Source organism: Halichoeres trimaculatus, unplaced genomic scaffold, assembly GCF_033239565.1.
Source record: "Halichoeres trimaculatus isolate MK-OKI-2021-1 unplaced genomic scaffold, fHalTri1.1 fHalTri1_scaffold_21, whole genome shotgun sequence".
In the NCBI taxonomy this organism is placed as follows: Eukaryota; Metazoa; Chordata; class Actinopteri; order Labriformes; family Labridae; genus Halichoeres; species Halichoeres trimaculatus.
Window position 1 is genome coordinate 8,073,303 of NW_027437199.1, and position 26,969 is coordinate 8,100,271.

Here is a 26,969-nt window from a genome sequence, read left to right on the forward strand (position 1 = left end):
ACTGAATATTTCTCGCCATGCTGGCATCATTATTTGTTCCTATAGTACGGGAGATTAAAGCCGCTCTGAGGGAGGAAACCGAGACGTTGTCTTTGGTGGAGGAACTTGACATCATAAAAAAATGGTTTCCTAAATATAGCTCCGGAGCATTTTTCATGTGTTGAGTAGCTCCTGTTGTGCTTTATTTCTGGAGAAGATTCAGACTCGCTGCATTGTATTTTTTTTTTTTTTTGGCAAATAAATCAAAGGCTGTGCGCACCCTGTACTTAATTAATGTTTCCGGAGTTGGGTGCGTGTAGAGGAGGTAAGAGCACAGAAGGGTTTGTTTATTCTTCATCAACAAGCATTTTGCATCAGACACTAAGGTTACTGAAACAAAGACAAAGATGGTAAGAATACAAAGTCAGAAATCTAACTTTTTGAGATAAAACAGGGTGAAATATTGAAAGGGAAGGTTACACAAATACAGTGTTTAGTAAAAAGCTGTTGAATTTGATTTAAAGCTTCTGTGAGCATTTTTTTTTACTGCTGTGCTGCATTTGAGTTAGACATCAGGTTAAGATTTCTTACCAGAACACCGTTAGCTTCTTAGCATAATTGCCTTTATTTTTGTATTTCTATTTACAATATTATGTTTAAATTATCTACATTATCATTGACTTAATTATTTTATTTACAAAAAAATTGACTTAGGAAATTGTACTATGAGGCGCATGAAACGCTACTTGTGCATGTACAGTTCAGGATTGGCGAAAATTGCAGATGTACTACTTTGTCCAGAGGGGGCGCCAAATTGACACATTGAAAAAAGTTGTTTACAGGAGCTTTAATGTGTCACAAATTGCCTTCACTATGCCTTGCAGGTTCAAATCTCAGCTTATTAACTGAAAAAAGTTTGGAGTTAAGATGCAGTTTACCGTGGTTAGAAATAAAAGTTGACAAAATACAGGAAGGCTTACAAGGACAATCTAACGGATTTACTGTACCTCCTTCAGATGTTTATCCTAAGACAAATAAAAACCTTCAAAAACAGTCTTTTGTATTGTTAAATAAAGCTTTTATACCTCCCGTCTTCACTGTATTCATCGTGTCTTGAGTTTTGTGCTCAGCCTTGTTTTTCTCTTCGTTTTTGTGTCCAACAGCCTCAAAAGACCTCGTCTGGTTTTTCAACTGAAGGACTTAATGGATACTCTGAAGTTTTTGGTGATTAATACTTCGGGTCTAGTTTTGTGTTCATTTAAGTTCCCACAAGAAGGCCCCATGTGTGGACAAAACAGCTCCTAGAAACAAGATATTTAAAGTTTAAAAAAAAAAGTTTGAAGTTTTCTTTTTCAAAATTTGCTGTTTTTCTGAATATTCAGCCTGAACACCGTCGACCAATTATGGTGTTGACTCCCTCCTCATTAGCCCAGGTTAAAAATGCTCTGATCTGATTGGACATGGACTCTTCTAGAGCTCTGAAAGTGGGCTGTGGTACCTGGTACCTTGAAGTCCATGAGCAGAGCTACTTTTGCCATACAAGCCACCTCGCAGCCTTAGGTCCTCTGGCGTAGGCCTTCTGGTCGTTCGAAAGTCGAGGTTCAAAACCAAAGATGATCAAGCTTTCTCCATCAGAGCTGCCAGAGGAGATAATGTGTGCAGTCAGTCGCTTCCTTTAAGTCTCTTTTAGAAACTCACTTTTATGTATGATCTTTTTGTCCTTTATCTTGTCTTTTATCTTGTATCTCTTTTATTTCCATCTTAACTTGGTTTCACTGTTTTATTTCTTGTTCATTATTTTATCATCACTTTTATTATTATTTCATTATTTTATTTTATTATCACTCTTTAAATTGTCCTTTTAATACCTGCTGTCCTGTTCTGTGCTCCCAACCCCTTTTTTGCCTTTTATTTTATTTTATTTATTTTTGTTCTGTTTTTCCCATTGACTGATGTTTTTAGCTTTTACGGATCAAAGCTTGTGTTCCATGTTTGATGCTTGTGTTTGTTTTTATGTTCTGGCTTTTAAAACACTTTGTAAACATCTGTTTTTAAAAAGTGATATACAACTAAAAGTTAATATTATTATTATAAAAGTTATTATGGGCAGAATTGACCAAACAGATCTCGACACCAAATCAGCACCTTGAACTCCTTTGCGTCCATTGTGGGTTGCATTTGTGGACATAAGTCAAACATCAGAGCCAGCAGTTTGAGCTCTATCGACTCTTTGGTTGGATGAAACCATACAGGACAACTTTTACCCCCAACACTCATCCAGTTCTCTGGTTTTCATTGCTTGGACCACTTTTACAGACACCCCACTACAGCTACAGTTTTTGGCGATGCTCTGACTCAGTTGTCTTTTAACTATAACAGGTTTTTAAAGTCGCTTACATCCTTACACTTGTTTGTTTTCTTCTTCAACACATTAACTTCCAGCAGGGGCACCACCAGTGGTTTTATTTTCTGGGCCCTTGTTATAATTTTATTAGGGGCTTTTACCTGTCAACGATGGGCCCTTAGAAAATAATCTAATTGAGATTTTTTTTTTTTTTTAACCAATATTGCGATTGCAATTTAGCATGCAATTTTTTGGGAGAAAAAACAGCATAATGACTTTTGCTGGTTTTAAGGAAGAACAAGTACAAGTTACTATATCCCCTCCAGGTCTGTGCACATGAAACTTTTTATTTATTTTTTTTATTATCTATTTTAATTGCAGCCTTTGCGATTTGAAAATTGCATTATATTACATTGGGATGGCGGCTTTAATTCAATTAATTGTCCAGCCCTAGTTTGGTGTATGTAGCATGATCAGTATATTAGCTCGTGCTTCCTAAAGATGTTTCTCTAACCAGTCAGAGGGTGAAAGGAGGGCACAGTCAGGGTGGATTTCTGTACTTTATGAAATAAAGACATAAAAGTCAAACTGCGTCGACTGCCGTCGTACCCACTGAGTCACATTTCCTCTGACTGCAGCCGCACTTATCACGCACGCACATTTAGCATCCTACCCTCCTCCCCTCGTCCTCAAACACAAGAGTTCTCCTCTCCTTTCCCTTCAGACAGAGGGCGGCTCTGCCGTACGACAAACCACATGTAAACTCACATCAGCGTCAGGGGAAGGAGCGAGGCCTCGCTCCCACGCCATCTTTCTGCTCTGACAAAATCACACAGGGAAGAAGGCAGAGAGTTTAAAGAGAGATTGTGAGGAGTTTGTCCGGGCATTTGTCCCCATAAAGACCAGATCATGAAGCCAAGTCAGTGAATGCAGAATTTGTGGGATCTGAAACAAGTTGAGGGCGATTAAGCAGGGATGGCCTGGCTTCATGATGGCAGTACAGGCATTGTCATACTTCTGGAGCATGTAACCAAAGGGAATGCACACAAATGAGCAAGGAGCAGGAAGAGGAAAAGATGTTCATCAATGGATGCAAGAAATTACGAGGGAAGCACAAAGATGAAATAATTAACGGGCGGCTGGGAGAGGAGGAAGAGGGGAGCAGACAGTGCAGACGGGGGGACACAGAGCGTCCAGCTGGAGCCCCTCTGTGCTGCAGGAACACACCCTGAGGCTCACACACACACACACATTCACACACGGTCGTCACCTCATGTGCCCATTACACCAGCCAGGGCCAGCCGGTGAACATGAATAAAATCATCTCTTCCCTCCCTCCCTCTGTCGCCTGTCTGACTCTCCATCCCTCCTCGAGCCCCCCGAAACTCTCCGTTCATCCTTTTCTCTCATCTCCATCTTCACCTCCGTCCACCTCGGGCAGCTCTCTGCAGAGACCCGAGCAATAAACTCAGGGGACGCTGCTGCTATCACAGCAAACCAATTACCCAGCAGCACTAGAAGCACACACACACTCCAACAGCCCCCAGGAACCTGTCACCAAAAATACACACACACACACAGAAGATCATGGACCACCACCTAACTACTCACACACACTCACACAGAGGAGAAGGAGCAGCTTGTCCACGAGGATTCGAAGTGGAAAAATAGAAAGTAATTCAAGTGAAAGCCAAATAAAGAAGTCAATAAATGATTCATGTTGATGATGCAAAGTTGCACGGATGAAGTTCAAAAGAGGACAGAGGGGAAAGCTTTGTCACGATAGCGTTTCGTATCGTCAAGAGAACCTGGGATGTAAAAGCAAAGCCTAAATAAGGAATGGGAAAAAAAACAACTGACACAAAAAGAGCCGTGACGTGATCAAGCTTTGCTCCAAAATGAGCAAACAGAGAGATGACCTTGACTGGCTCAAAATAGCAGCATGCAGTTTGTCTCATCATCGTGGATCATACTGAGGTCGAGTATAGGTTGGGGATTTCTTTAGAAAGAAAGGAAGGAAGGTAACTTAGAGAGTAAGAAACTCTGTTTGAAGGCGTCCCACTCCAGAATCTGGTTGTTGGAAAAGTTTGATTTGGATCAGAATGATCAGGATTTGGGAATCTATTTTTGTTGCCATTGAACGACCAGACACAGATGGTGAGTTCTGGTTTGTGCAACAAAAAGTTAGCATTGATTTAGCTTAGATTACAAATCTGTTCTCAGTCGAACCACAACCTGACATCTTTACCCTGGAGCCTAAAACCCAACCCAGATGAAACCATCTTCAGCATCTAAACCAGGGATCTCAAACTCTTGCCATGGAGGACCAAGAGGCTGCAGGTTTACTTTCTAACCAAAAACTCCACCAGCTGATTTCACTTATTAGTCCCTGCCCTCTGCTTAAAGGTGAGGTAATCAGTGAAATCAGCTGGTGGAGTTTTTGGTTGGAAAGAAAACCTGCAGCCTCTTGGCCCTCCATGGCACGAGTTTGAGATCCCTGATCTAAACCAAGGGGCAGCATCTGGATAAAAAAAAATGAAGCCTGTGCAAGTGCTAAAAGTTGTTGTTCATTGAGAATCTAGTTGAGGCTGGCTGCAGAAAGACCAGAAGTCATGTACACACCCAGACAAAAAAACAGACTTTAACGGCATTAAAAAGCGAATTTACAGCCTGGTTCGAAAAACGGCTTGGGTCTGAAACGCTGACTTCAGTATGGTGGGTGAATTTTTTCTTTAACTCAGCGGTTCTGAAAATAAGATTGTTTGATTGTCCAATCAGAGACACAGTTCAGCTCATGTGACTAATGGGTGCCCTGTAGCTATTGGAAAGGAAACTAAAAACCGTTGTTTTGACCAATGTGGCTGCGTCCACGGCTTGCTTCATTTCACTGTATCAGGAATAGATGGGTGACGTCCTGGAGACTACGTCCATGTTTAATACAGTCTTTGATCTTAACCAGCTGGTCACCTTATACAGGCATCTGAGACATCCCAGAGCAGGAATAAACCACCTTCATGGTATGATGACTTTCCTACAGAAGGAATATAGACTAACGTTGAAAATACTCCCTAAAACACCAAATCTTAATCACAAATGACTGAAGTCAAAGCAGCATCCAATAAGCACTTGGAGCAACCATGTTATCAAGCTTACAAAAAGCTAGTTCGCAAGTTTTTGATCTATTATCTCTGGTACTTTTAAGAAGTTCCTCTCATGTGGATATGAAACAATCTGAGAAGTAGTTCCTCTATCAGAAAAATGTAAACATTAATCAGTCGGTCATGATAGACCTAGTTTATTTAATGTTTAAGCTAGCTAGCCATGTAGCCTACTAGTAACATCTCAGTTTCCGCTGCTAGTACTCCCCTAAAATCATTCATCATGACAGAAAAAATAAACTGCTCCACTTTGCTGTTTGCTCCTAAAAAGCAAAACTAAAACGGGATATAACCGCCCAAAAAAATGGTCCAAGGAGTTTTGGAATTTTCATAAAGAACATTTTGCAGATTTTGCAAAAACCTTTGCACACAATTAGGGTTGCAAAAATTCCTGAAAATCTTAAAAGTTGAAACTTTCCATGGGAATTTTTGGAAAATGAACAGGATTTCTCAGGAATTTGAGTTTACCTGGTTGTATACATACATGTATAAGTATTAAACATTTTGGTTTGTCATAAGCAGACATGGATGCAAAAATTACAAAAAAATCAACATTTCTTTCATGAAGTTGATAAGAAAAAGAAGAAGAAAAAAAGAAAATTAAAAAAATTTCAGAGACAAAGTTTTCTGGGAATTTTTTTGTTTTTTAGGTCAATGTCAACAAAACCCTGGAAACTTTCAATATTCCTGAGCAAAAATTCCCATGGAAATTTTCAGGAAACCTTCCTCAAATTTACTGATTTTTTTTTAACCCCTTTTGCAACCCTACACATTAGCTTCATCCAGATCTATCCTTGGATCAAAAAGCCAAAAAAAGTCAAAATTAAAAAAAAAAGTAAAACCGGTTGAGGTGACTCACCAGGGGGAGCCGTAGATCCTGAAGCCCCTCACGGTGACCTCAGAGTCCTGCAGGTAGATGCAGTTGGTGAGCAGCGACTGGACGTTCTCGTAGTTCTCTGGCTTCAGCTTGGAGGCCGAGGGGAAGTAGTAGAAGTCCTGCTTGATCAAATCAGCCATAAACTCCTGGTCGAAGGTCAGCTCGTGGTTCCCAGCGATGACTATCTTGATGTCGTAGGGGAGGGTACCTGGGAGGAGCAGACAAGGAGGGAAGGACGCAAGTTGACCTTTGACCAGTAAAATCGGCTGTGAGACAATTATGATGAAGTTGTACTGTTAATTTTACAGGTATAAATCATTTGAATGCCAGATTCATAGTTTAGGTCAGACAAATAGAAGAGTTTCCCAAAGTGAATATCCCAAAATAGCAAGCGTCAAAAATTTATGTGAAATCTTGTCGGTGAAGTTGAAATCTTAGACAATACAAACACATTTCCACTGGGATGCAGCAATGTTTTTATACACTTATTCTAGTAGATGGATTGGGAAGCAGAGAAGAGGAAGGAGGAAAGGAAGGGACAAGTAGTGAACAAAGGAAACTAAAGTGGTAGAAAAAGGGGCCCAGACAGTTTGGCTTCCACACACGACAGAGCTTTCCCATCGTTTTCTCCTCATTTTTAGCAAATCTGTACATCTGTCTCAGCTCCCCTCCATCAGTCAAGGTCTCAGCTCAGTGCTCTGCTGTCTTCTGTTTATGGGAGCATGAGCTCAACGATCCGTCAGGGAATCTTTATCTGCAGGAATGATGAGGAGGAGACGCAGAACCAAGTCTACGATGCAGAATATTAAACATTTACGACGAACCGCGACCGCTTCTGCATCTTTCCCTCCTTTTCTTTCATCATCTCTCCTCTAATCACTCCTTCACTCTAGCTCCCATTTTCTCCTCCGTCTCAATGGCTTTAATTGGCTATTTAGAGCCTGGCACAGCAGGCCGCGCCATCGATCTGCGCCCATCTCTCACAGCGAACGCTCAGCCCTTTCAAAAAGAGCTACACACCGCTTTCAAAGCACCGTGGAGAAAACAGGGAAACCAGCGCTGACAAACATCTGGGGTCTGCTTTCAGGTGGAGCAGCTGACGGAGAGTTCAATCACCGTTTTTATTACGGCAAGGACGGAGTGTGCGGCTGAAAGCATCCGTTTGTGTTTTCCTTTTTTTTTTTTATTGTGAGCGACTTTCCTTCTTGCATGCATCTGTGCATGAACGTGTCATGTTAGTGAAAAGGAGTAATTAAACCGAGCTTTAGAAGAGTCTGACAGCCAGGCGACGGCTCTGTCATAACAGCCAATCATGGTGCGGTGACAGAAAGAGAGGAAGAGCAGGGGGGAGAGGAAGGGGAGAGCGACAGAAATACTTTAGGAAGCCCAAAAATCCTTGAGTGTGAAGGAGGAATAATAAGGAGATGAAAGCAGCTGTCACAGAGTGCCCGTCTCTGCAGTTTGGGCCGGGTCCGCCCCCTTTCTCCCCGACACAGCTCCCATTTGTTTGGCAGAGGGAGCTTGTGTTTAGTTGTCAAGCAGACACCAAAAAGCTCCATAAATGAGGGGCTGCACCTTCACAAAGGCAGATGCTCGCACACGCCACCGAGCAATCAAAAGATGCTTTTGGTGCCGTTTTGCCTGCCTTTTTTTTCTGCGTGTGTAGAAAGGCTCATATAATTGTCCTTTAATAAACACCAGCTCATCCCAAAATAATAACAATAAAAAAGGTATTTCATATAACTGCATATTAAAGATAAAGGGGTGTTAAAGTCTTTTTGTGCGCAAATTCTGGACGTCCAATTGGAGTAATATGTGTTTCCAAAGTGACCGCACCTGTGTCTCTGCTATGGCGGCCCTGAAGTGCAAAACACACAGACAGAAAAAAAAAGATGAAAACTGAAAATGTTTTTCTCTTAAGTTCTGTGTTCTTTTTTGTTTGTGTTTTTGTTTGTGTTTTTATTCTTGTAATTAGTGTTTATCTCTTTTGTGTTTTTTTTTTTGTTTTTTTTTTTGTGGTTTCTCGCTGGTATTTGCAAATTTTCCTCTGTTTGCACTTCCTTTGATGTTTTCACTTTTTATTTAATGTTTCAATTTTTAGGTCTTTATTTTTTTTTCTCTCTTTTTTTTAACATTTTTTCTGTTCTTTTTTTTTTTTTTTTTTTCATTTTCAGTTTGGTTGGTTAAATTTATTTGTTTGTTTTTCCATGGACAGTCCCCTTCAGTTCACTATATAGTAAAAGAGGCCACTTTAGCCTTCACCGCAAATTTCCAGCTGTAGCCCTTGGTCAATTGTAAAATAGGCAGCCTAAAATGTAATCATTAAATATTAAAATACAGTTAAATACAGAAGAAAATACATAACATGTATGGTTATCAAAGGCCTAAAACAAAAGAAAAAGACATACAACTTATCATAAAAAAATTAGAACTGACACAATTAAAGCAGGACAAAGCAATTCATGCATTAAAGGCAAGACAGAGGCAACAAAGTGTTTTGCACTTCCAGGCTACCGTACTCCCCGGAAAGTCTGCATTTTTAACTGCCATTTTCTTAAAACAGTCCACAATCAAAGGTGAGTTAACGACACAGAAAGGTCTAAATGCTTCAAAACGAAGCGCAACTATTGGCTGGAGTGCTTAAACTTGAACGATTCTGCAGAAAGTTAAGTGATATCAGTCTCTTTTGGAGCTGTAAACTGAGCATTGAAGGAATCTGTGTGCATCATGTTGAAGAAAACTTTGTTAATATGAACTTTTATGGATTTTAAATCACTGTGAGATGGTAATCTCATAAAACAACATTCACGCTCTTCATCAACTCTTGAGTTATCGTCTTACTCAGACAGCTGACGGTTCATTTCTAAATTCTTTAACCGTGTGCTTGACTCATGACTTCGTATCTCATCCTTTACCGTCTTCAAACACAGCAAATTTATCAGACACTACCTCTGCAACATAGTAGCTCCAATAGTTCATAGAAAGCAAAAAATCAAACAAAAAAGAACCAAGAAGCTGCATGGGATCGCTGCTTCTACCTGGAGATCAGGTCTTTCAAAGAGCTGTGTGTGATGAAAACTGGATTGACCTGAGGGAGTACGGCAAGCAAAAGAGCAAAAACAAAAGTGAAGTCCACCTTTAATCTCTTATACTTTGTATTTTTTAAATACTCTAACTTAGGTCAGGGACATTTTTCTGCCAAGTGCAACACTTCACATTTATCCAACAGCTACCTTTATCCTGAAGCATATGTGAAGGAGTTCGACAATTTATTCAGAGAAAAACTCGGAAAGGCTGAGAGGAAAAGAGATGAACTTGCTGTAGGTGTGTGTATGTGAGCTTGAAGGGGAGACAGACAGCGAAGCAAACACAGTAAAGTCAGCCATATAACAAGGAGCTCATAAATTTTGAACAAATAAACACTATCTGTGTCTGCTCAGAAATTCTGCAATGTGAGCACTTTTTTCACCCATGAAGTTTGACGGCCAACTGTAAACTGAGAGGAATAAATCACAAGGAGAAATGTATAAAACTTCACCAGCTGGACCACACTGTCCTTACACACACACACAAACACACAAACACACACACACACACGCTCTTACTTAGCGAAATTAAATTCCAATTTCACGGATAAAATTTATGAAAGTTTCCTTCAGAAAAAAAAGCCACGAGGAGACAATATGAGAATACCAACAAGCTGCACTTTTTATTATTAGATCCATCAGCCTGTCACAGACAGAAGTTTAATCAGAGGCTCCGAGCTCGTGGTTTGTGGTTCAGATCATGAAGAAGGACTTTTTTATCTTGAAAACTTGAGATTTATGCTTTCATTAAACTGGCGAACCAAAAGGCAGCTTTCCAAGTTAAAATGAAGCCAATGTGGATGTGCAAACCACTGCAGTTCCTCCGGTGTCCACTGGAGGGTGTCTTCAGGAGCAAGTAAGGAAGACACTACTTGAAACTTAGGCAATGTCCACACGTAGCAGGATATCTAGGTATCTGGGAAACCGAATATATTTTATACATTTACGCCTGTCATCCAAACGAAACAACAGATTTACGTCACTAAAACCAATTTTCAATTTTTTCTGAAACTCCAGCCAAAGTGAAGATTTTGGAAAACTTGGTTTAAAGGTTTCGTCTAGACGCCGGCAAACAGAGTTTTTGGTTCTTAAACGTCACAGCTGAATGACCAGGACTCACTCTGATTGGCTGACACTAGTTTTACATCTGGAAAAATCTGCCAAATATGGGTTTGACATGCCTTGAGCCACACTTATAAGGTTATTATGAAGCTTTTTAAACATTTAATGAGGGGGGATATTTGTTTTTGAAAATGCCTGGCTATGTGTGTACAAGGCCTTAAAGGAGCTGCAAGGACTTTCTGAAAACAAGAACTGGCATTAGCATTAGCCCTGAAGACTCCGCTTCCCATGAGCACTTGCTGAAAAATGAACAGAGATCAGACATTTTTAACTCTTCTTTTCTCTGTTCCGAACAACTTTTTACCAGATAAAAAGCAGTGAGGTAATGTTTTTATTAATAATTACACAGCGCTATTGCTTGAAACGTGACAACAAGCTAACTTTGTTAACTCTGTTTGTACTATAGTTTAATACTAAGCTTTATTTAGAGCTAATGACAGCCTGGTGCGCTGAGACATGTCTGTAACTTGTAATGTTAACGAATCCTGGTTGCATCCTGTCAGTCATCTACCGATCAGAGCTAACGTAACCTCTTCATTTTATTGATTGACTCTCAAGTTTGAACAGACCACTGCAGAATAACTGCTGACTGTGTTTTAGCCTTCAGCTTGTGCTCTATCACTCTCCTGTTTAGCTTTCTTCTTCTCTTTTGCCCTTTTTTCTGTCTGAACATCCAGCTCCAGTGTCCACCATCACTACAAAATTAATCACAGAAATCATTTTCAGCAGAGAAAAACACAGATGTCTCTTCTCAGTGCTAAACTTCATCAGCTGGAGGTGCTGTGATTACGACTTAAGTCTTTTGCACACTAGACGGGAATTTTTTCGCGCAAATATTTCACACATTTATTTTTTCAAACCTACTGTTTTCCAATGCAAGCTTTCACACCAGCAACTTGCGAAGTTGCGGCTTTTATTTTTTTTAGACCAAGGTTGATTTTCCCAAAGTTTTGCTTGCAATGAGTACACATCCGACCAATCAAAACGTTTGTTGTTCACGTCACGCACCAAAACTTTCAACATTGATTGCAATTTCATAACGTTTATTTTGCGTTGCTGTTGGTGTGCAAAGGCCTTTAGTGTCTAAATTCAACCCTGCCCAACCTAACCATTATACCATTTAGAAATACCATTTAGAAATAACCTATTTTGGCACTGATAGTCTCATTGTAAAGTGTGGATTACAATCAGGTATATATATATAGAAAGGAGACTTTTTCAAGATCACTTAGAAAGTCCTCGTAGTCCCTTTAAAAGAAGCTTTTTTTACAGTCTCTTCAGTATGTTTATTCAGACAAACCTGAATTCATATCCTCAGGCTGAACTTATGCTACGGTTTTACAAGAGTGAGACACTGAAAATGTGTTTCTTCACACACACAAATTTAACAAAACAAAAAAAAACTAAGATCTGAGCTGTGATTAAGCGGACTTTTCCTTTAAATTAATTTTGATATTCGTTGGAAGTCTCTGGCTGCAGATTTCTGTGCACATGCATTCAATCATTCTGACACACTGGTATTAATTTAAGCATTTTGGGTTGGCAGAAAGTATTTGGCCCTTGTTTTATGCAACTGCACACACACTTATAGACATTCTACACACTCACATACACGCACACACACACACTGGTACGAAGTTACTTGGCTGCATGTTTTGGCTACCAGTTTTTGGTATCTGCGCAGACACACGCACACTTAGGAATTAACTTTGTTTTGGCAGAATTGAAAATTTCAGCCTTTTTTGTTTCTGGTTGTGCTCAGACATGCTCATAAGAGCACACACACACACACACACACACACACACACACACACACACACACACACACACACACACACAATGGACAGTAATCCCCCTGTATATGCCAGAGCTTTGGGCAGAGCAGGGATTTTCCTCTTCAAAGAGCAGACCACCCAACACAAGGCAGGAACAATGGTGGCCAAACTCCGGAAGGTTTCCTGTGGCGAGGTGGGAGTCCTCTCTTTCTCTCTCTCTCACACACACACACACACTCACACACACACTGATAACTATAGTGGACGGACAAACAGTCGAACGTGTTTCCTTGTTAAGACCCACAAACATGTTTACACACGTTAAAACCTTCTGGATCATGTCGGTACCTGCGAGCTGCTTGTCACCACACACACTCACACACACACACACACAGGGTGTCTGGTGGAGCACGTGGGGGGACACAGGTTTTCGCGGCAGGTCTTGGTCGTGCATGACTTGATAAGAAGGGATTCGTTTGACACAGACGCAGGCCGAGAAAAGGTTGAAAGAAACTCGAGGAATAAAGAGATGAAGTGACAGAAGGAAAAAAACGTAGTCCAGCTGTTTCCGCTCCTGAACGCAACCTCACTGCTCTCCCTCAAATCCTTACATCTCCCCTTGCACACTTGCTGACTCCTTTTTCTCCTTCTTTTATCCTTTCTCCTGTTTATCTTTTTGTTCCTGGGGTAGGGGGTTGTTCGCTCTGTGCTGCTGCCGCAGAAAATTAAAACTAGCTGTTGCTCAAAAGCAGAATTCAAAGACAAAAGATTGCAGGGTGACAAAAAGCACCCAGCCCGTTGTTGGGGAATGTCTCCATGAATGTCTAGATGCCCACCCAACACACACACGTGCTCACACACACCCTCGTGCACACACTTCCACCCACATCCTCTCCTCTTTTCTTCTCCGTCTTTTGTCACTGTGGCAACACGTTCATTCTCATTCATCAGAAATTGTTTTCCTTTGATTGATTTGTTCTTTGTTGACACACACAATGAGAGGCCGTGTTGGTGAATTTCTTTTATTTTTGTGTTTTTATTGACAGCCCAAAGCTGCTGGAGAAATTACCTTCAATAAACAGATGTGCAGAGCAGCAGCTTCAAGAGCAGCAACGTGTCACATTAACATATTTATAACTCCAAAACTCATCAGAGGGACTGACTCAGTCCGTTAGCGCGTTCCTCAAAACCTGCAGATGTAGGCGACCCTGCACTGTGAGCTCTGCTGCTCAAGTACGCTGCGTTGTTCTGCTAAACTTTCAAAACAAGGAGGTTCAGTTGGGACACAACTTATAAATGTACATTGACTGAACAAGCCGCGTTAATGACGAGCAGACTGCCAACAAAACGCACTCGTCTGTCAAAGTGACCACACCCTGTAACTGCAAGACTCAATATGTCTGATCATTTTTCAACACAAGGTGTTGCTCTCTAGATAAAATGACAGAACAAATTTAAAAAAAAAAAGAAAAACAAAAAGAAAAAGTTGAAGTAATTGTGAAAGTGCAAAAGCGCAGTTCCTCAAGTGTCCACTCGAGGTTGTCTTTAAATGGAGCCAAAGCCAATAATAAAAGCCGGAATAAACATGCTTAAAAAGTGAAAAGCAGTATTTGATTTCTTTATAGCACAGTTTCATGTTTGCAGCAGCTAAGAATGGATCGTTTGTTCAAATGAATTTCAACAGCTCTAGTTTAAATTGTGACTGTGAGGACTTGGTAAAATATTTTGAGTCTCACTTCTAGATACATGTCTGATCATAATCAATGACTTAAAATTACAATATCAGCGCCAAAAGAGAAAAATTTTAAATGCTACTTCCCACCTTCCCCATGGGTTCGGATAGGACCAGATTAATTTACGGCACGTAGAAGACCAAGTGACAACACCATGCTGGCCAGCAAAGTTAATCAGAGAAACGTGGTATCTGTGTTTTTCTCTGCTGGAAATGATTTCTTGGGGCTACACACCGGAGGCTAAAATATGAGCTAGCAGCTAAAACACAAGCTAAAGGCGCAAACAGTCTAAAGAGTTAAACACAGGCCAAAACACAAGCTAGGGGCTAAAAAACAGACTAAACAGTAAAACACAAGCTAGAGGCTAGAGGCTAGACGCAGGCTAGGGGCTAAAACACAGGCTAAAGGCTAAAACACAGGACAAAACACAAGCTAGAGGCTAAAATACAAGCTGGGGGCTAAAACACAGTCTAAAGGGTTAAACACAGGCTAGAGGCTTAAAAACGTTCTAAACAGTAATACATATGCTAAAGACCAAAACACAAGCTAGAGGCTAAAACACGGGCTAAGGCGTTTGTGAATATGTGCACTCATACAAATGACATGAGGCTAAAGGTTACTGACACGTCTCAGAGCACTGGGCTGTGTGTAGTGTTTAATATAGCTGGCTGCTAAACTACGGTAAAAACTAAGTTCAAAGTTTGCTTGTTGTCACGTTTTAATCAACAGCACTATGTGACTGTTGAAGATATCTTACCTCATCGAGTTGCATCTGGTAAAAAGTTGTAGTAGGTGTTATAAAGAAGATCTGCTCTCCAGTTGCTTCAAAACAAACACACGCCTTGGTAAGGGTCATGTCCTCGTGACAGTGGGTGCAAGTGCTCAAGGGAAACGAAGTCTTAGTCCCGGGAAATCACTATCTTTTCCCAATAGCCCTCACAGACTCAATGAACTGCACAGCTAAAGAAAGAGTGGCAACAAAATGTGTTATAAAAGCGAAAAAGGAGGCAATTCAAAGAATTAGTCCAGTTTTCATGATGTCCATCTTCAACCGTCACCTCCCTCAAAACAAATGTGGCCCAGCTGTCTGAGAAGAAGAGCTCTCAGGCGTCCAGCAGTAAGAAAAGCCCAACATGACCGTAACATAATTCATGTTAAGAAGTTTTTGTGGAACACCTGCAGTGGTCAACATCAATGTGACCCGTTCATTAACAATATTTGGGTGTATGGCTGTAAGGTTGATAAAATCAAAGAAGGGCAAGGTTGTAGAACAGGTGCATTTATAGTTAAACTTTTAAAACGTGTATTTTTATTTGGCCACTGTTGTTTGTGAAGTAATTGGACCAAAGTAGAGTCTGAGAAAGTCTCTCTTTGTGCTCTGGCTGTAACTTGGAAATAAGACTCCCTTTCTAATTACCCCTTTCCACCAAAGTCTTTGAGTTTATTGTGAGCTGTTTGTGTGTACATACCCACAGCTTCTGCATCTCTTCTTTATGTAAAAGGAAAAAGTGAGATTGTCGTCAAACAGCCGCGCTTTAGCCGACTCTTTATCTGTGGCTGCTTCAAACAGAAACGCAACGACTCAAAGAGAAGCTGGAGACGTAGCTGCACTGATGTTCAAAGACAGAGACGCTAAAGACTGAGCTGGGATCAGCTGTAATTCCTTTGCAGTGTGTGTGTGTGTGTGTGACTGAGTGGGTGTGTGTGTGATGGAAAAAGTAATATGTCACATGAAAAGGAGAAAAAGAGAGGTGAGTGAAAACAAGGTAGGGATGGATGACGGAAGAAGAGAAGCTTCCGCCTTCTCACCTCAGCTTACTCTTAATACTCACTCATTTCATTTAACTCACCACCCACACACACACACACACAAATATGTACACACACACAATAGCACCAGCAGACACAAAACAAAGACAAGCAGCAATTATGAGACGGTGTACACAAACACCACCTACTGTGCAACGCATCCAAAACACACATTTTATCTGAGTACAGCAGCACCGCCTTACACTCCACAACGTCCTCACTTAACATAATGCATTAAACACACACATTGGTAAAGACACACACTCGCAGAAACACACAGAAGCAGTGACAAAGACAGATACAGAGCATCATCAAGCGGCCTCGTAGGTGGTCTTTCTCCCTCCGTCTCTCCTCTCCTTCTCTTCCTCCCTCCCACACTCCGTCTCTGTCTCTTTCATCCTGTCTGCTCCACTTCCACGTTCGGCGTGAAGACGTCGCCTCCAGGATGAAGAGCCGGAAGATTAAGCTGCAACTTTCACAGCGACCGACGTGGGCTTCCTGGTGAATGCTGATGAATTCAAGACTGGCCGCTTGCCATCTGTCCCAAGTCTATTTTTTCAAGCTGGATCTCTGAGACGACGACACATTTAGCCTTTGTTCAACCTCTCATTACAGTGTGGCGTGCTCAGTTTGTTTTAAAGAGAGCGCTCCTCATGAAAGATTGAAGTGTTGTCATGTTTTCTTTGTTTTCCTCTGCTCTGTTTTTATTCTTGACTCAAGCACGGAGGTTGTAGACAATTATGTGTCAGCTCTGATAAACATTAAGCTTTAAAGTTTAACCAGGAACTCTCAGAGCGTCCTTGAATCACAAAAACAACAGCTCCTCATAATCTCTCATAATAACATTTTGAAAATGAATTTCCCTTCAATGAACTAACTGCTGGTTATAAATACTAACACAGGTTAACCTGTTTGAATTCTGGGGTTAGGAGGGCCTGAACTCTCAGTCAGCAAGTAAATTAAACTCCCTTTGTCAGATCAGCTTGGCTTACACTCAAGTTTAGAGTCTGATCTGGGTTTGTGTGGTTTTCCTATACTCTCCTCATCAAGCTGCGTCAAGTGAGCAACACAAGCTCCATTCTCATCTCAGCCATGTGGCAGCAATGTACAGGATAAAGACTGCATTTCCCAAGAGCACCGTCACCCACTGTGGTAAAGATGCTCTTAGCTCTTGCCAAAGCGTGCATCGACTGGGTAAGCAAACAAATGAGCACAGATCTTATATTTGATGCTACTTTTCTATATTCAAGACTGATTTTACTGTTAGATCCCTGTGCAGCAACAATATTTAAACATGTATGAGTTGATCCACATTATTAAAACCACATTAAAACCTCGTCATCATTCAATAGGTTGTCGGTCTTAACATGATTTCTTTAACGGTTTCTGTGAGTTATGGCCAAAAGGCACCTTATGTGTATCTCTGGTCTGGATCTGCTCCGTTACGGCACTGTATTAGATAAGTTACAATTCAAGTCAATGTGCCAACTCATACTGGATCTGCTCGGATATAATCTGGCCTGGTCTGGTCTGACAAGCTGCAGCAGATACGCAAGCCTCCATTTGCTGGGTGCTGGAGCTGTGATGCGTCAATTTACAAAAAAAGAAGATCAAGTGATGCAGGAAGTTGTGCTCGGAAACACCCAAGCTGTGTCATAATCAGATCATATTTAGCTTGACTACAACAACAAACTGACACGACTAGGGTAGCCTGACCAAGAATTTACAGGTTAGAGGTTTTACAGCCGAACATGAAAGAGTAGAGGATCTTTAACATGGGAGATGCTAGAACTCCTCAGTCTTGCAGCTCAAGTTGTCTGGCAGTCCTGCAACATGTCAAACTGAAGATAACCTGACACGCCAGACGGACAGTTTCATATATCTGCCACGGAATTATGTCATCTGGGTAGCATAAATTTAACTTAAGAATCAAAGGAATGCTGACAAGTACGAAAGTCTGCTGACGTCACATCTGCTCCCACAGCTCCCCCCTCTCTTCCCTGATTGGGCCGGTCAGAATTTAGCCGAGTGAATTTGTTGGTCATTGGAGCCTGGCAAGATGGACCTGCAGGAGTTCAGAAACTGAATCAGGCAGGTCCGTCTGCTCTGCAAGGTCAAACTGAAGACGCATGAGCATAAATAGACTCATAAGGTGTTAGTTTTAATGACCTGACTCAGGCTCCCAGGTGCAGACTAGCAGGCCCACTAATGTCAGGAACACATCAGAACTGTGTCCTCTGCGTTGCGTAAGGATGGGTACCTTTCACATTTGAAACAATACAGTACTGATGTCCAGTACCAGGCAATTGGTACCAGTGCTCAACGGTACCAATCTTTGGTACATTTGTGTGTTTTTATGTGGGGATAAATACCAATTTGTTCAATCAAAAATCTCATTTTTTTTCAATTTCACATGTTTATTCTCAATATACTCTATACTCTTCAAATTCTTTATAGTCACAAGGATGTACTAAGGGACCTAATCATGGTATCTTTTTGATTTTATGTGAATCGGTACTACAGACAGAATTCGGTCGGTACCTATAAAAGTACCTAATTCGGTACCCATCTCTAGCGTTGTGTGCTGACTACGTGCTCTCTTATCTGTCAACTCACTCTGGCTGCATGTTCAGTCCTAGAGTCGAGAGACCAAGGAGTTCCAGCTGTTCCCAGATGTTCATGCTAGGCTGTGAATCCTCAAAACATAGACTGAATAATAAACGGATGTAGTCTCCCTGACGTCAGTCGTCTATTTCTGAAACTGATTTTCTAAGCAAATCCACTGGTGCGGCCATATTGGAAGTGGGATGGGCTTGAAGTCTCCACACTAACAGCTAGGGCTGGGACAATATGCTATTCTGGCGATTTGATTACGATTTTTGGGGTGCTGATTTGATTTAAATGGCAATTCTGCCATATTTACGATTTTTGGGGATTTTTAGTTTACTTTTTAACACCAGACCATGTGAAAAAGTTAAATGATAGTGATAATGTCGACAGACTATACCCGAAGCCATATTTTCCTATAATATGCACATGACATGAGTCAGAGAGAAAAAGTGGTAACTTTTTTCAAATTCAGTTTATAAACAAAGACTGAAATGAAAAAAAAAAAAATCGATATTTGACAAAGAATCCTTATTTTGATATTATCAAACAAAAAATCCCGACATACCGGTTTCTGATTTTTACTCCCACCCTTGCTAACAGCCATAGGGCACCTGTCAGTCACATGAGCTGAGCTGTGCCTCTGATTGGGCGAACTTGCCATCTTAACATCATCTAAGCCAAAAGAAGATGCCGTCTCCACCCATTCTCATAAATACAGCACGGCTGTTTTATTGACAGTTTGGGGTTTCTTCCACTGTGTTAAGTCACTTTCCAGTCATAAATATGAAGAATACATATTCTAAAAGATTCATCTGCCATTAAATCTTAAATGTAACCAAGCAAAGCAGCTGCACCACCCCTGCCCTGTTGCTTCACCTCCGGGTATTTGGGTTGTTAGGAGCAGCAGATCAAAGTTTCTCCAAGTGTTTTTCTAAATATCTGCAGTCAGCGAGGCTGCAGATTGTGTACAGATGGAGACATAAAACACTTTGCCATCCTGATGGTTCATTTAGCCACCAGCACTGCAACAAACTCACTGATTCACATCTGACTCCCCTCTGCTCTTTATCTGTCTGGCTGCTCCCCTTGCTGTGTGTGCGTGTGTGTGTGTGTGTGTGCGTTACCCCTCTGCATACAAGGAGGGCTTCTGCTTCATTCAGCAACAGTTAGACTACATCAAACTACACGCACTGACACTGACCCAGAAAACAAATCTGAGGCAGAGACGGAGAGAAAAAGGCAAAATTACAAGAAAGGCTCACATTGTTTAATAAGTGATATCCACAGAGGCGGCGGAGAGGAGAAGAACTTGTTTGAAAGAGAAAGTGGAGACGTTTACGGCGATTTTTACATCCGTTTGCATCTTTTTCCCTTTCCCGCGCACACACACAGACTCACAAAGAACGGTCTTTCAAGTGTGCAAATAGCAGACACAGAGAGCAGTGAGGGACAGATGGGAAACGGTTTGCCTAAATTTACAGTCACTTGAAATTCTGTCGAGTCTTTCCATGTTAGAAAAAAAAAAACTAGAAAAGAGTCAAACTTCCTCGTTATTCTCTCCTCCAGCAGCACTCACTACTGGGTTAACACGAGGGTAGAAAAGAGGAGTGAGGAGGGAAGAGGAGAAAGAGGGGAAAGAAAAGAGAAGAGGAGAGGAGCGTGCCAGAAAAAGACAGCAGTCATGAAAGTTTAATGCTCTCGCTGTTACTAAGCTAAGGGCAGCAAACTGAGGAGAAAGAAGGAGCTGGAGAGGTGAAGAGGAGGTCCGGAGGGTAGGTGGAGGGGTTGAAACACCTGACACAGGAGGAGGATGGAGGGCTAGATATTCTTAACACACACATAAAAACACACACACGCTGGCAGGGAAGAGGAGGCATGCAGGTGTTGAGCAGCAGACACACACACTCCCTCTCCCGGGCAAAGAAAAAACACACACACACGCATTTAAAGTGCCTACACGGCAATCGCATCATGGTCGTCACTTATCTATTATTCAGCAGCGGAGGGGAACAGAGTCGAGTCGGCGCTAAATAAAGAGATGTAGCAGAGACGCTAAAGGCTGCAGACCTCACAACCCAGAGTCAGAGAGAAAGTATGTGAGGAGAGGAGGGAGGAGGCCTGTGGGTTCATTTCTACCAGGAGAGAAACTCATGATTTAATCTGGTTTAAACAATCTCTCCTGGTCAAATAGCTTGAATCCAATTTTACTTCCTGGGCGCCCTGAAAGCTGAAGACCTGGTCAGTTCCACAACTTTCATCACCATAAAACTAACTTCTGAAAAAGTTATCCCAGTTATTGTTCTGTTTACAGTTAAAGAATCAACTCTTGATTATTTCGTGGAATAAAGTGAGATGACATTGAAAGAAAAGGAGACGTGACTTACTGACCAGGGATAGACCGGTTATCGGCGCTGATATTTAGCATTTTGAGGCATATCGACATTTTTTAAATTCCGGTGGCCGATAAGAAATTAAATTTAAGACTTTGTTATTTTGGCTCCAATACACACATGCCTCTCTGTCTGAAGCCCCTACTCTACCTCTAGCATTATCCCACCCACAATACCATTCCACTGGTGACACACAGAGCCATTTTTTGGAAAACTTGATTTACCATAGAAAACTTTGAGTTTTCATCTAACTTTATAAAAAGCTACTGAGCCTGGGAGCTGTTTAACAAACAGGCTTGAATACATTAAAACAAAGTTAGGTGTTGAAGCTCGTAATTTTGATGCCAATATTTTCACCTCTACTGCAAATGAATATTGGCCCCAATATCGGTTATCAGCTTCCTTGACAACTGATAATCGGTATTGGTATCGGCCCTGAGAAAAACACATCGGTCTATCTCTACTACTGACCCCTGTAGCAGGGCCCAAGCTCACAGGTTGCAAACGAGACGCCACTCCCCGAGACGCGAAAAGAAAGCAAATATATCTTTTTACTCAGGACAATGACACAAATGGCGACCAAGCAGAAACCCCCCGGTGTAAAAATATGAGCTTCTACGAAAGTGCTTAATTCTGTTGTTTCTCAAGTGTCCACTTGAGGCTGGCTCCAGAAGTACCCGGAGTCGCATACACACCAAGTCAAAAAAGCCATTTTTAGGGATGCAAGATATATCAGAATCAATATCTGTATTAGCCGATATTGGTCATTTTTTGAACATATCAGCATCAGCGGATGTATAAAAGTCGGCCAGTATTTACTCATTAGTAGGGAAAGACTGATTATCAGCCAGGCCGATTATTGGGGCCGGTATTTGGGATTTTGAGGCATATCGGCATCAGCCTTTATTTGATTCGACGGCCGATAAAAAACAAATTTAAAACTGCGTTGTTGCGGCTGCAATCAGCAGTGCAGTTATTACAGTTATTGCAGTTACATTGAAATTTTGGAAATTAATATCGGCTTCAAATATCAGTTATCAGCCTCCGTGACTACAAATAATCAGTATTGGTATCGACCTGGAAAAATCCATATTAGTCTACCTTTACTCATTAGCTGCCAGCATTTTCAGAGCATCTTGAACGATCTTTCAAGACCCAACCAATATTGTTTCCTCTGACTACGTAAACACCAGAACTACCTAAGAAGAGTGGACTCTCTTCTTTTATGTCTCTCCTGTTTTTGATCCAAAAAACAGGCAAAATGTACTATTTTGATCACGTTCATCTCGGGCGCTCCATCCTTTGACCCTCTCCATGGTTGTCTTTTCTCACGATCATGCCACTCTTTCTCTCTGAACAACCTTAACACACCGTCTCAGATTTCCTTTTTTTGAACCAATATTGATATCAGTAAATACCGGTTATTGGCCATAACAGCAATATAATTATTGGACACCGGTATCGACCAAAATTTTTATACAAGTGCATTCCTAGCTGTTTTCATAGCAGAATTTAACCTATTTGCAGCCTGGTTCAAAAAACATCTCCTGTCTGAATCGCTAATTTCACTATTGGCATACACTGTACTGGGGGGTGATTTCTTTTCTAACTCAGCAGTTTAAAGGATATCAAGATTGTGAGCTTGTCCAATCAGAGCCTCGGCTCACATGGCTGATGTGGACCCTATAGCTTTACTCAAGGCCCCCATCACTTCCAATATGGCCGCGATAGCTGATCTGCTTCAAAAGTCTGTTTTGTAAAGCAGACGGTTGACGTCCGGGAGCCTATGTCATTAATTATACAGTCTATAATGTTGCCGCACAGTGACTTGGAAAAGTAAGTAAGTAAGTTGTTACTGCAAAAGTGGTCAAATTAGAGGAACCAGGTACCAGCATCACTGGTTTCAATAAAATAACACTTTTTGTGCCATGTATAGATGTTTCGTTGAAGCCGTTGAGCCTTTTTTAGCTCCTTGTTTGTCCTAAAGCAGGAGTCTCTTCAAGCCACAACTTTCGGCAGATTTGCCCAGTGTGTGTGTGTGTGTGTGTGTGGAGAGCTTACTCTACCTAAATTTAATGTTTGTCCACTTAGAATTTTAAAATTGTAAAAAAAAAGAAAAATATTCCTGATGTCTACCCAAATCTGCAGATTAAATGAATATGCAAAATTTGCCAAAATGCAAAACTTATTACTCAGAGCTGAGACACTAGTTGTGTTTCTCTGGTTTCAAAGGAAATTCTTTTGCAGGCTTGTTTATGAGTGAATTTAAAAGTTACTTAAATAAAATACTGATTAAAATTAAGTAAAATTTCAGTCAAAAATGTGTAAAGTCACCAGTTAAACTTTAACTCCTGTTGATGCTAAAACTCTCTTTCTTGTCAGACCAATATCATCTACTAAAGCAGCTAGAAGTTGGACGTTTGTGATTTGTGTGTAAAGAAAGTAAAATATGTTATTGACATAGTAGAGATTAAAGGGCTACGGCCAAGGTTTGTGCACGTTTCAGGAAACTTTTGCATTTTTTATCTGCCTTTTAGACTAAAGAAACTAGAGTTGCAGGTAAGCAGCCAAACCCACAGGTGGTAGTTTTCTTATCCAATGTTTCTTACCCTTTGCACTTCAATACGTAAGGACTATCTTTTTGTTTACCTGGAAATTACTCACTAAAAAGAGAGGAAAAGCTGTGATTGCTCCTTTAATATTTCAGACACTGGCTTCAGGGAAAAGAGAGAAAAAACGCTGAAAAAAAGGGATGTTTGTTAATTAATCCTTATTTTCCTGCAGTGAATCCTGGAGTCAGACAGTCAGGGAGACAGACAGAAGGATGGAGCGTGAGAACAAAGCCTTTAAGAATTAAAGCTGCTCCTCTCTTGACCCCAAATCGACTCAGAGGCACAATAAGATCCATATTTAAACACTACATTCAGAGCAGAATACTCCCGCTCTGCTCCGCCAGCTCACGCTATCACACGACATGAAGAAAGACGCCACTCAACTCAGCGGCGAGGAACCATAAAACACAAACAAACACGCAAACACTCAGAGAAGCTCGGCTTACGAAACACACATGGACGGTTGTTGGCTTGTGTGTGTGTGTGTGTGCTCCCTGATGTACGTGTGAGAGTGTTGAAAGAGTGATCAAAGGGGCCATTATTGGAGACAATTGTGGTGAAGCGCCGCTGAACACGAGCTTGAGGTCTGCCTCTCGTCCTCACCATCGCTGTTTTATCCCGCTCTTTCTGAATCTCTCTCCTCTCACCTGTCCTGCGTAATTAGCCTCCATCCCAACAATCCAGCGCTGCTACATCACTCACAGGCGCTCTGAACAATCCCTGCAGGCAGAACAATGTGCTCATCAAGAAACAGCGTTCAGCTCATAGGCACAGGAAGTAGGAGCAGAAAAGGAAGTTTATCAGTGAATAACGTGAGGAAAAAAGACACTGATTCAAAACACAAGGGTCAGAAACAGCTGATCCGTATTTAAAGCTCCTTTAAGAGACAGTTTGTTTGGACGTCTCAGTCTGACCACCTGCTGAACTTCTTCATGACTAGTTGGTGAAGAAATACAGAAACTGAGAGCACAAAAGTAAAGTGGAGCAGTTAGTTTACATAACTCCTCACTCCTGTGGGCAACAAGCAAAATCAAGCAAGAGCACAAAAGACTGAGCGAACACTGGAACCAGAATATGTCAAAACACAAGAATCTGCTCTGCAAGAATAAAAACAAACTTGTTGCAAACAGATGTCTGAAACATCTGCTTCCAAGAATTTGTTTTTACCTAAAGACAAAAACACAAATCTTTGTTTGCTTGTGTAAGATGAGTTACAGTTATATGAGTTATATATCAAATATTATCTGGAGATTTTTGTGGATAAATCGTTTTTGTGTTTCAAAAAAGTGTGGCTGCATTTTTTGTTGATAGTTTAACAAAACAACATTTTTGACAAACAATCTTAAATTTTTAGCTTAAGTTTGGGATTTTTGGGGGGATTTTGGTTGTGACTCTACTAAAATAAATTGCACTTGAAGACCTAAGAGTGATTCTTAATGCAATATTTTACAATTGCAAAGGCGGCTTAGAAATTTCTCCATCACTTTTTTTTCATTACGCTTTAGTTTGTAGATTCTTATTTTTTTCTAGGATGAGACGATTCACAAAATGTAATGAATTCAATATTGCTTGTAAGTTTAGCACAATACCATTTTGGGTAGTTCCCTTAAGTTGGGATGGGTACCAAATTAGGTACTTCTATAGGTACCGACTGAAGTCTGTCAAAAGTACCAGGTACTGATTCATCAAAAATTAAAGGTACCATATTTAGGTACCTAAAGGCATCCTTATTACGGAGGGAATGGAAGAGTAGGTGATTTTCCATGCTGGACATGAACACAGCATTTTGAGGTTATATACTGAAGAACAAATTTGTTAAACTGAAAAAAGTAAATTAATAATAATAATAATAATAATAACTTTATTTATATAGCACCTTTTAAAAACACAAGTTTACAAAGTGCTTTAACATAAACATAAACATAAGCACACACACAAAAATAAATAAATAAATAAATAAATAAAACCAAGCACAAAAACAAAACACACAGTTCAAGACGCACTTGTGGAGAAAGACATCAAATTGGTACTGTTGAGTACGTGAACTAATTGCCAGGTACTGTGCACTGGTACTGTATCATTTCAAATGTGAAAGGTACCCATCCCTACTGTTAAGGCTACTTAAGGCTACTGGTGGAGTGACATTTTTAAGTTTTTGGTTGTCTCATTGGGTTGTGGTGGAAATGAAAGGTGTTTGAGATACACATAAATTTACATACACAGAAATTTTTCCAGATGTTCTTTCTTTCTTTCTTTTCTTACTTTATCCTCATACGCTAAGACAGCACAGTGCTGCTGGTAGAAGTATGCTTTGAAAGTGCAGAGATACCAAAGGGATAAAAAAATAAAAACACATGTCTGCCATAAAACAATAACTCATACACCTAATGCACAACTACAGCCTGTCTGTTTCTCTTTCACAATCATGTTTAATTTTTTCTTTTGCAAATTGCACAGTTCTTTGACATCCTATTTTTGCGTTTTAATTTTTAATTTATTTTAACTTGAATGTGTATATTTTTTTATTATTCACTGTACAAAGTTCTTTTTTTAAATTATTATTATTATTATTTTTCTTACTACTCAAGCTCTAGTTTTTTTTTTTTTCATTTTTGTATTATTAAGTGCGTATATACAGTAATTGTACAGAGAGTGTGGTTAACTGTAGTCAACTTCCTTATTCTTGAGATACTTGGCAAATAAAGGTGATTCTGATTCTGATGCTTCATTAATAGATGAGAGTTAGTTCTTATCAGAGCATGTGAGTAGAGTAGATCAGGGGATATTTCCACTTCTCGCTACCCGAGGTTCCCACCTATGTCACTCCCTGCTTCCATTACCGCTCAGTGCTCAACCAAGACAGCATCTCACTCAATCCAAAATAGGTGCCCGCATACTTTTATTTATCTTTATTTGAAGCCTTAGGCCTCAAACAGGTGGGAGGTGATAAAATAGTTGTACTCTGATACTGTGCTTAATCATTTTGGACCAGATTTGGGAATGCATCAGACTCTTGTTGTGAGTGGAAACAAGCGAAAAGTGAGCTCTGGTTCTTATCATGATGATCTAAGTCAATATACATTATACAATATATACATTTATATACATTTGTGTTTGTTCTTTAATGATTCACACTTGAATGTGGAAAACTGACTTTGTCATCAAAAAGCTTAATGTTTCCAGGCACAAAAGTCAAATTTTTCTAAGTCAAGTAAAGCAACAAGATGAAGGTAAAAGCAAGAAAAAAAAAATCTAAATCCAGAAATCTAAACTGAAGTCTGCAGCCTCAGGTTTGTGAGGTGTAGAGGAAAAACACGCACACACACAGAAACTGATTCCCGTTACTGTGACTGACAGCTGGATCATCACGACAGAGCGAAGAAGTTTGGCACCACTCTCCTGTAACCTCACCCTGGTAAGAATACACCTCCCCCTCCCCCTCTCTCACCATCTCCTCATTTACAACTTCCCCTG

At 40.6% G+C, this 26,969-nt stretch overlaps 1 protein-coding gene across 2 annotated transcripts in view; it reads right to left on the minus strand.

Moving 5' to 3' along the window:
• The window catches only part of mpped1 (metallophosphoesterase domain containing 1), a 101,223-nt gene that overhangs the window by 59,044 nt on the left and 15,210 nt on the right, over nt 1-26,969 (minus strand). For both annotated transcript variants that reach the window (XM_074698382.1, XM_074698383.1), the window contains exon 4: nt 6,341-6,566. In XM_074698382.1, coding sequence (XP_074554483.1) covers nt 6,341-6,566 — 226 coding nt within the window. The remainder of the gene's footprint in view (nt 1-6,340; nt 6,567-26,969) is intronic.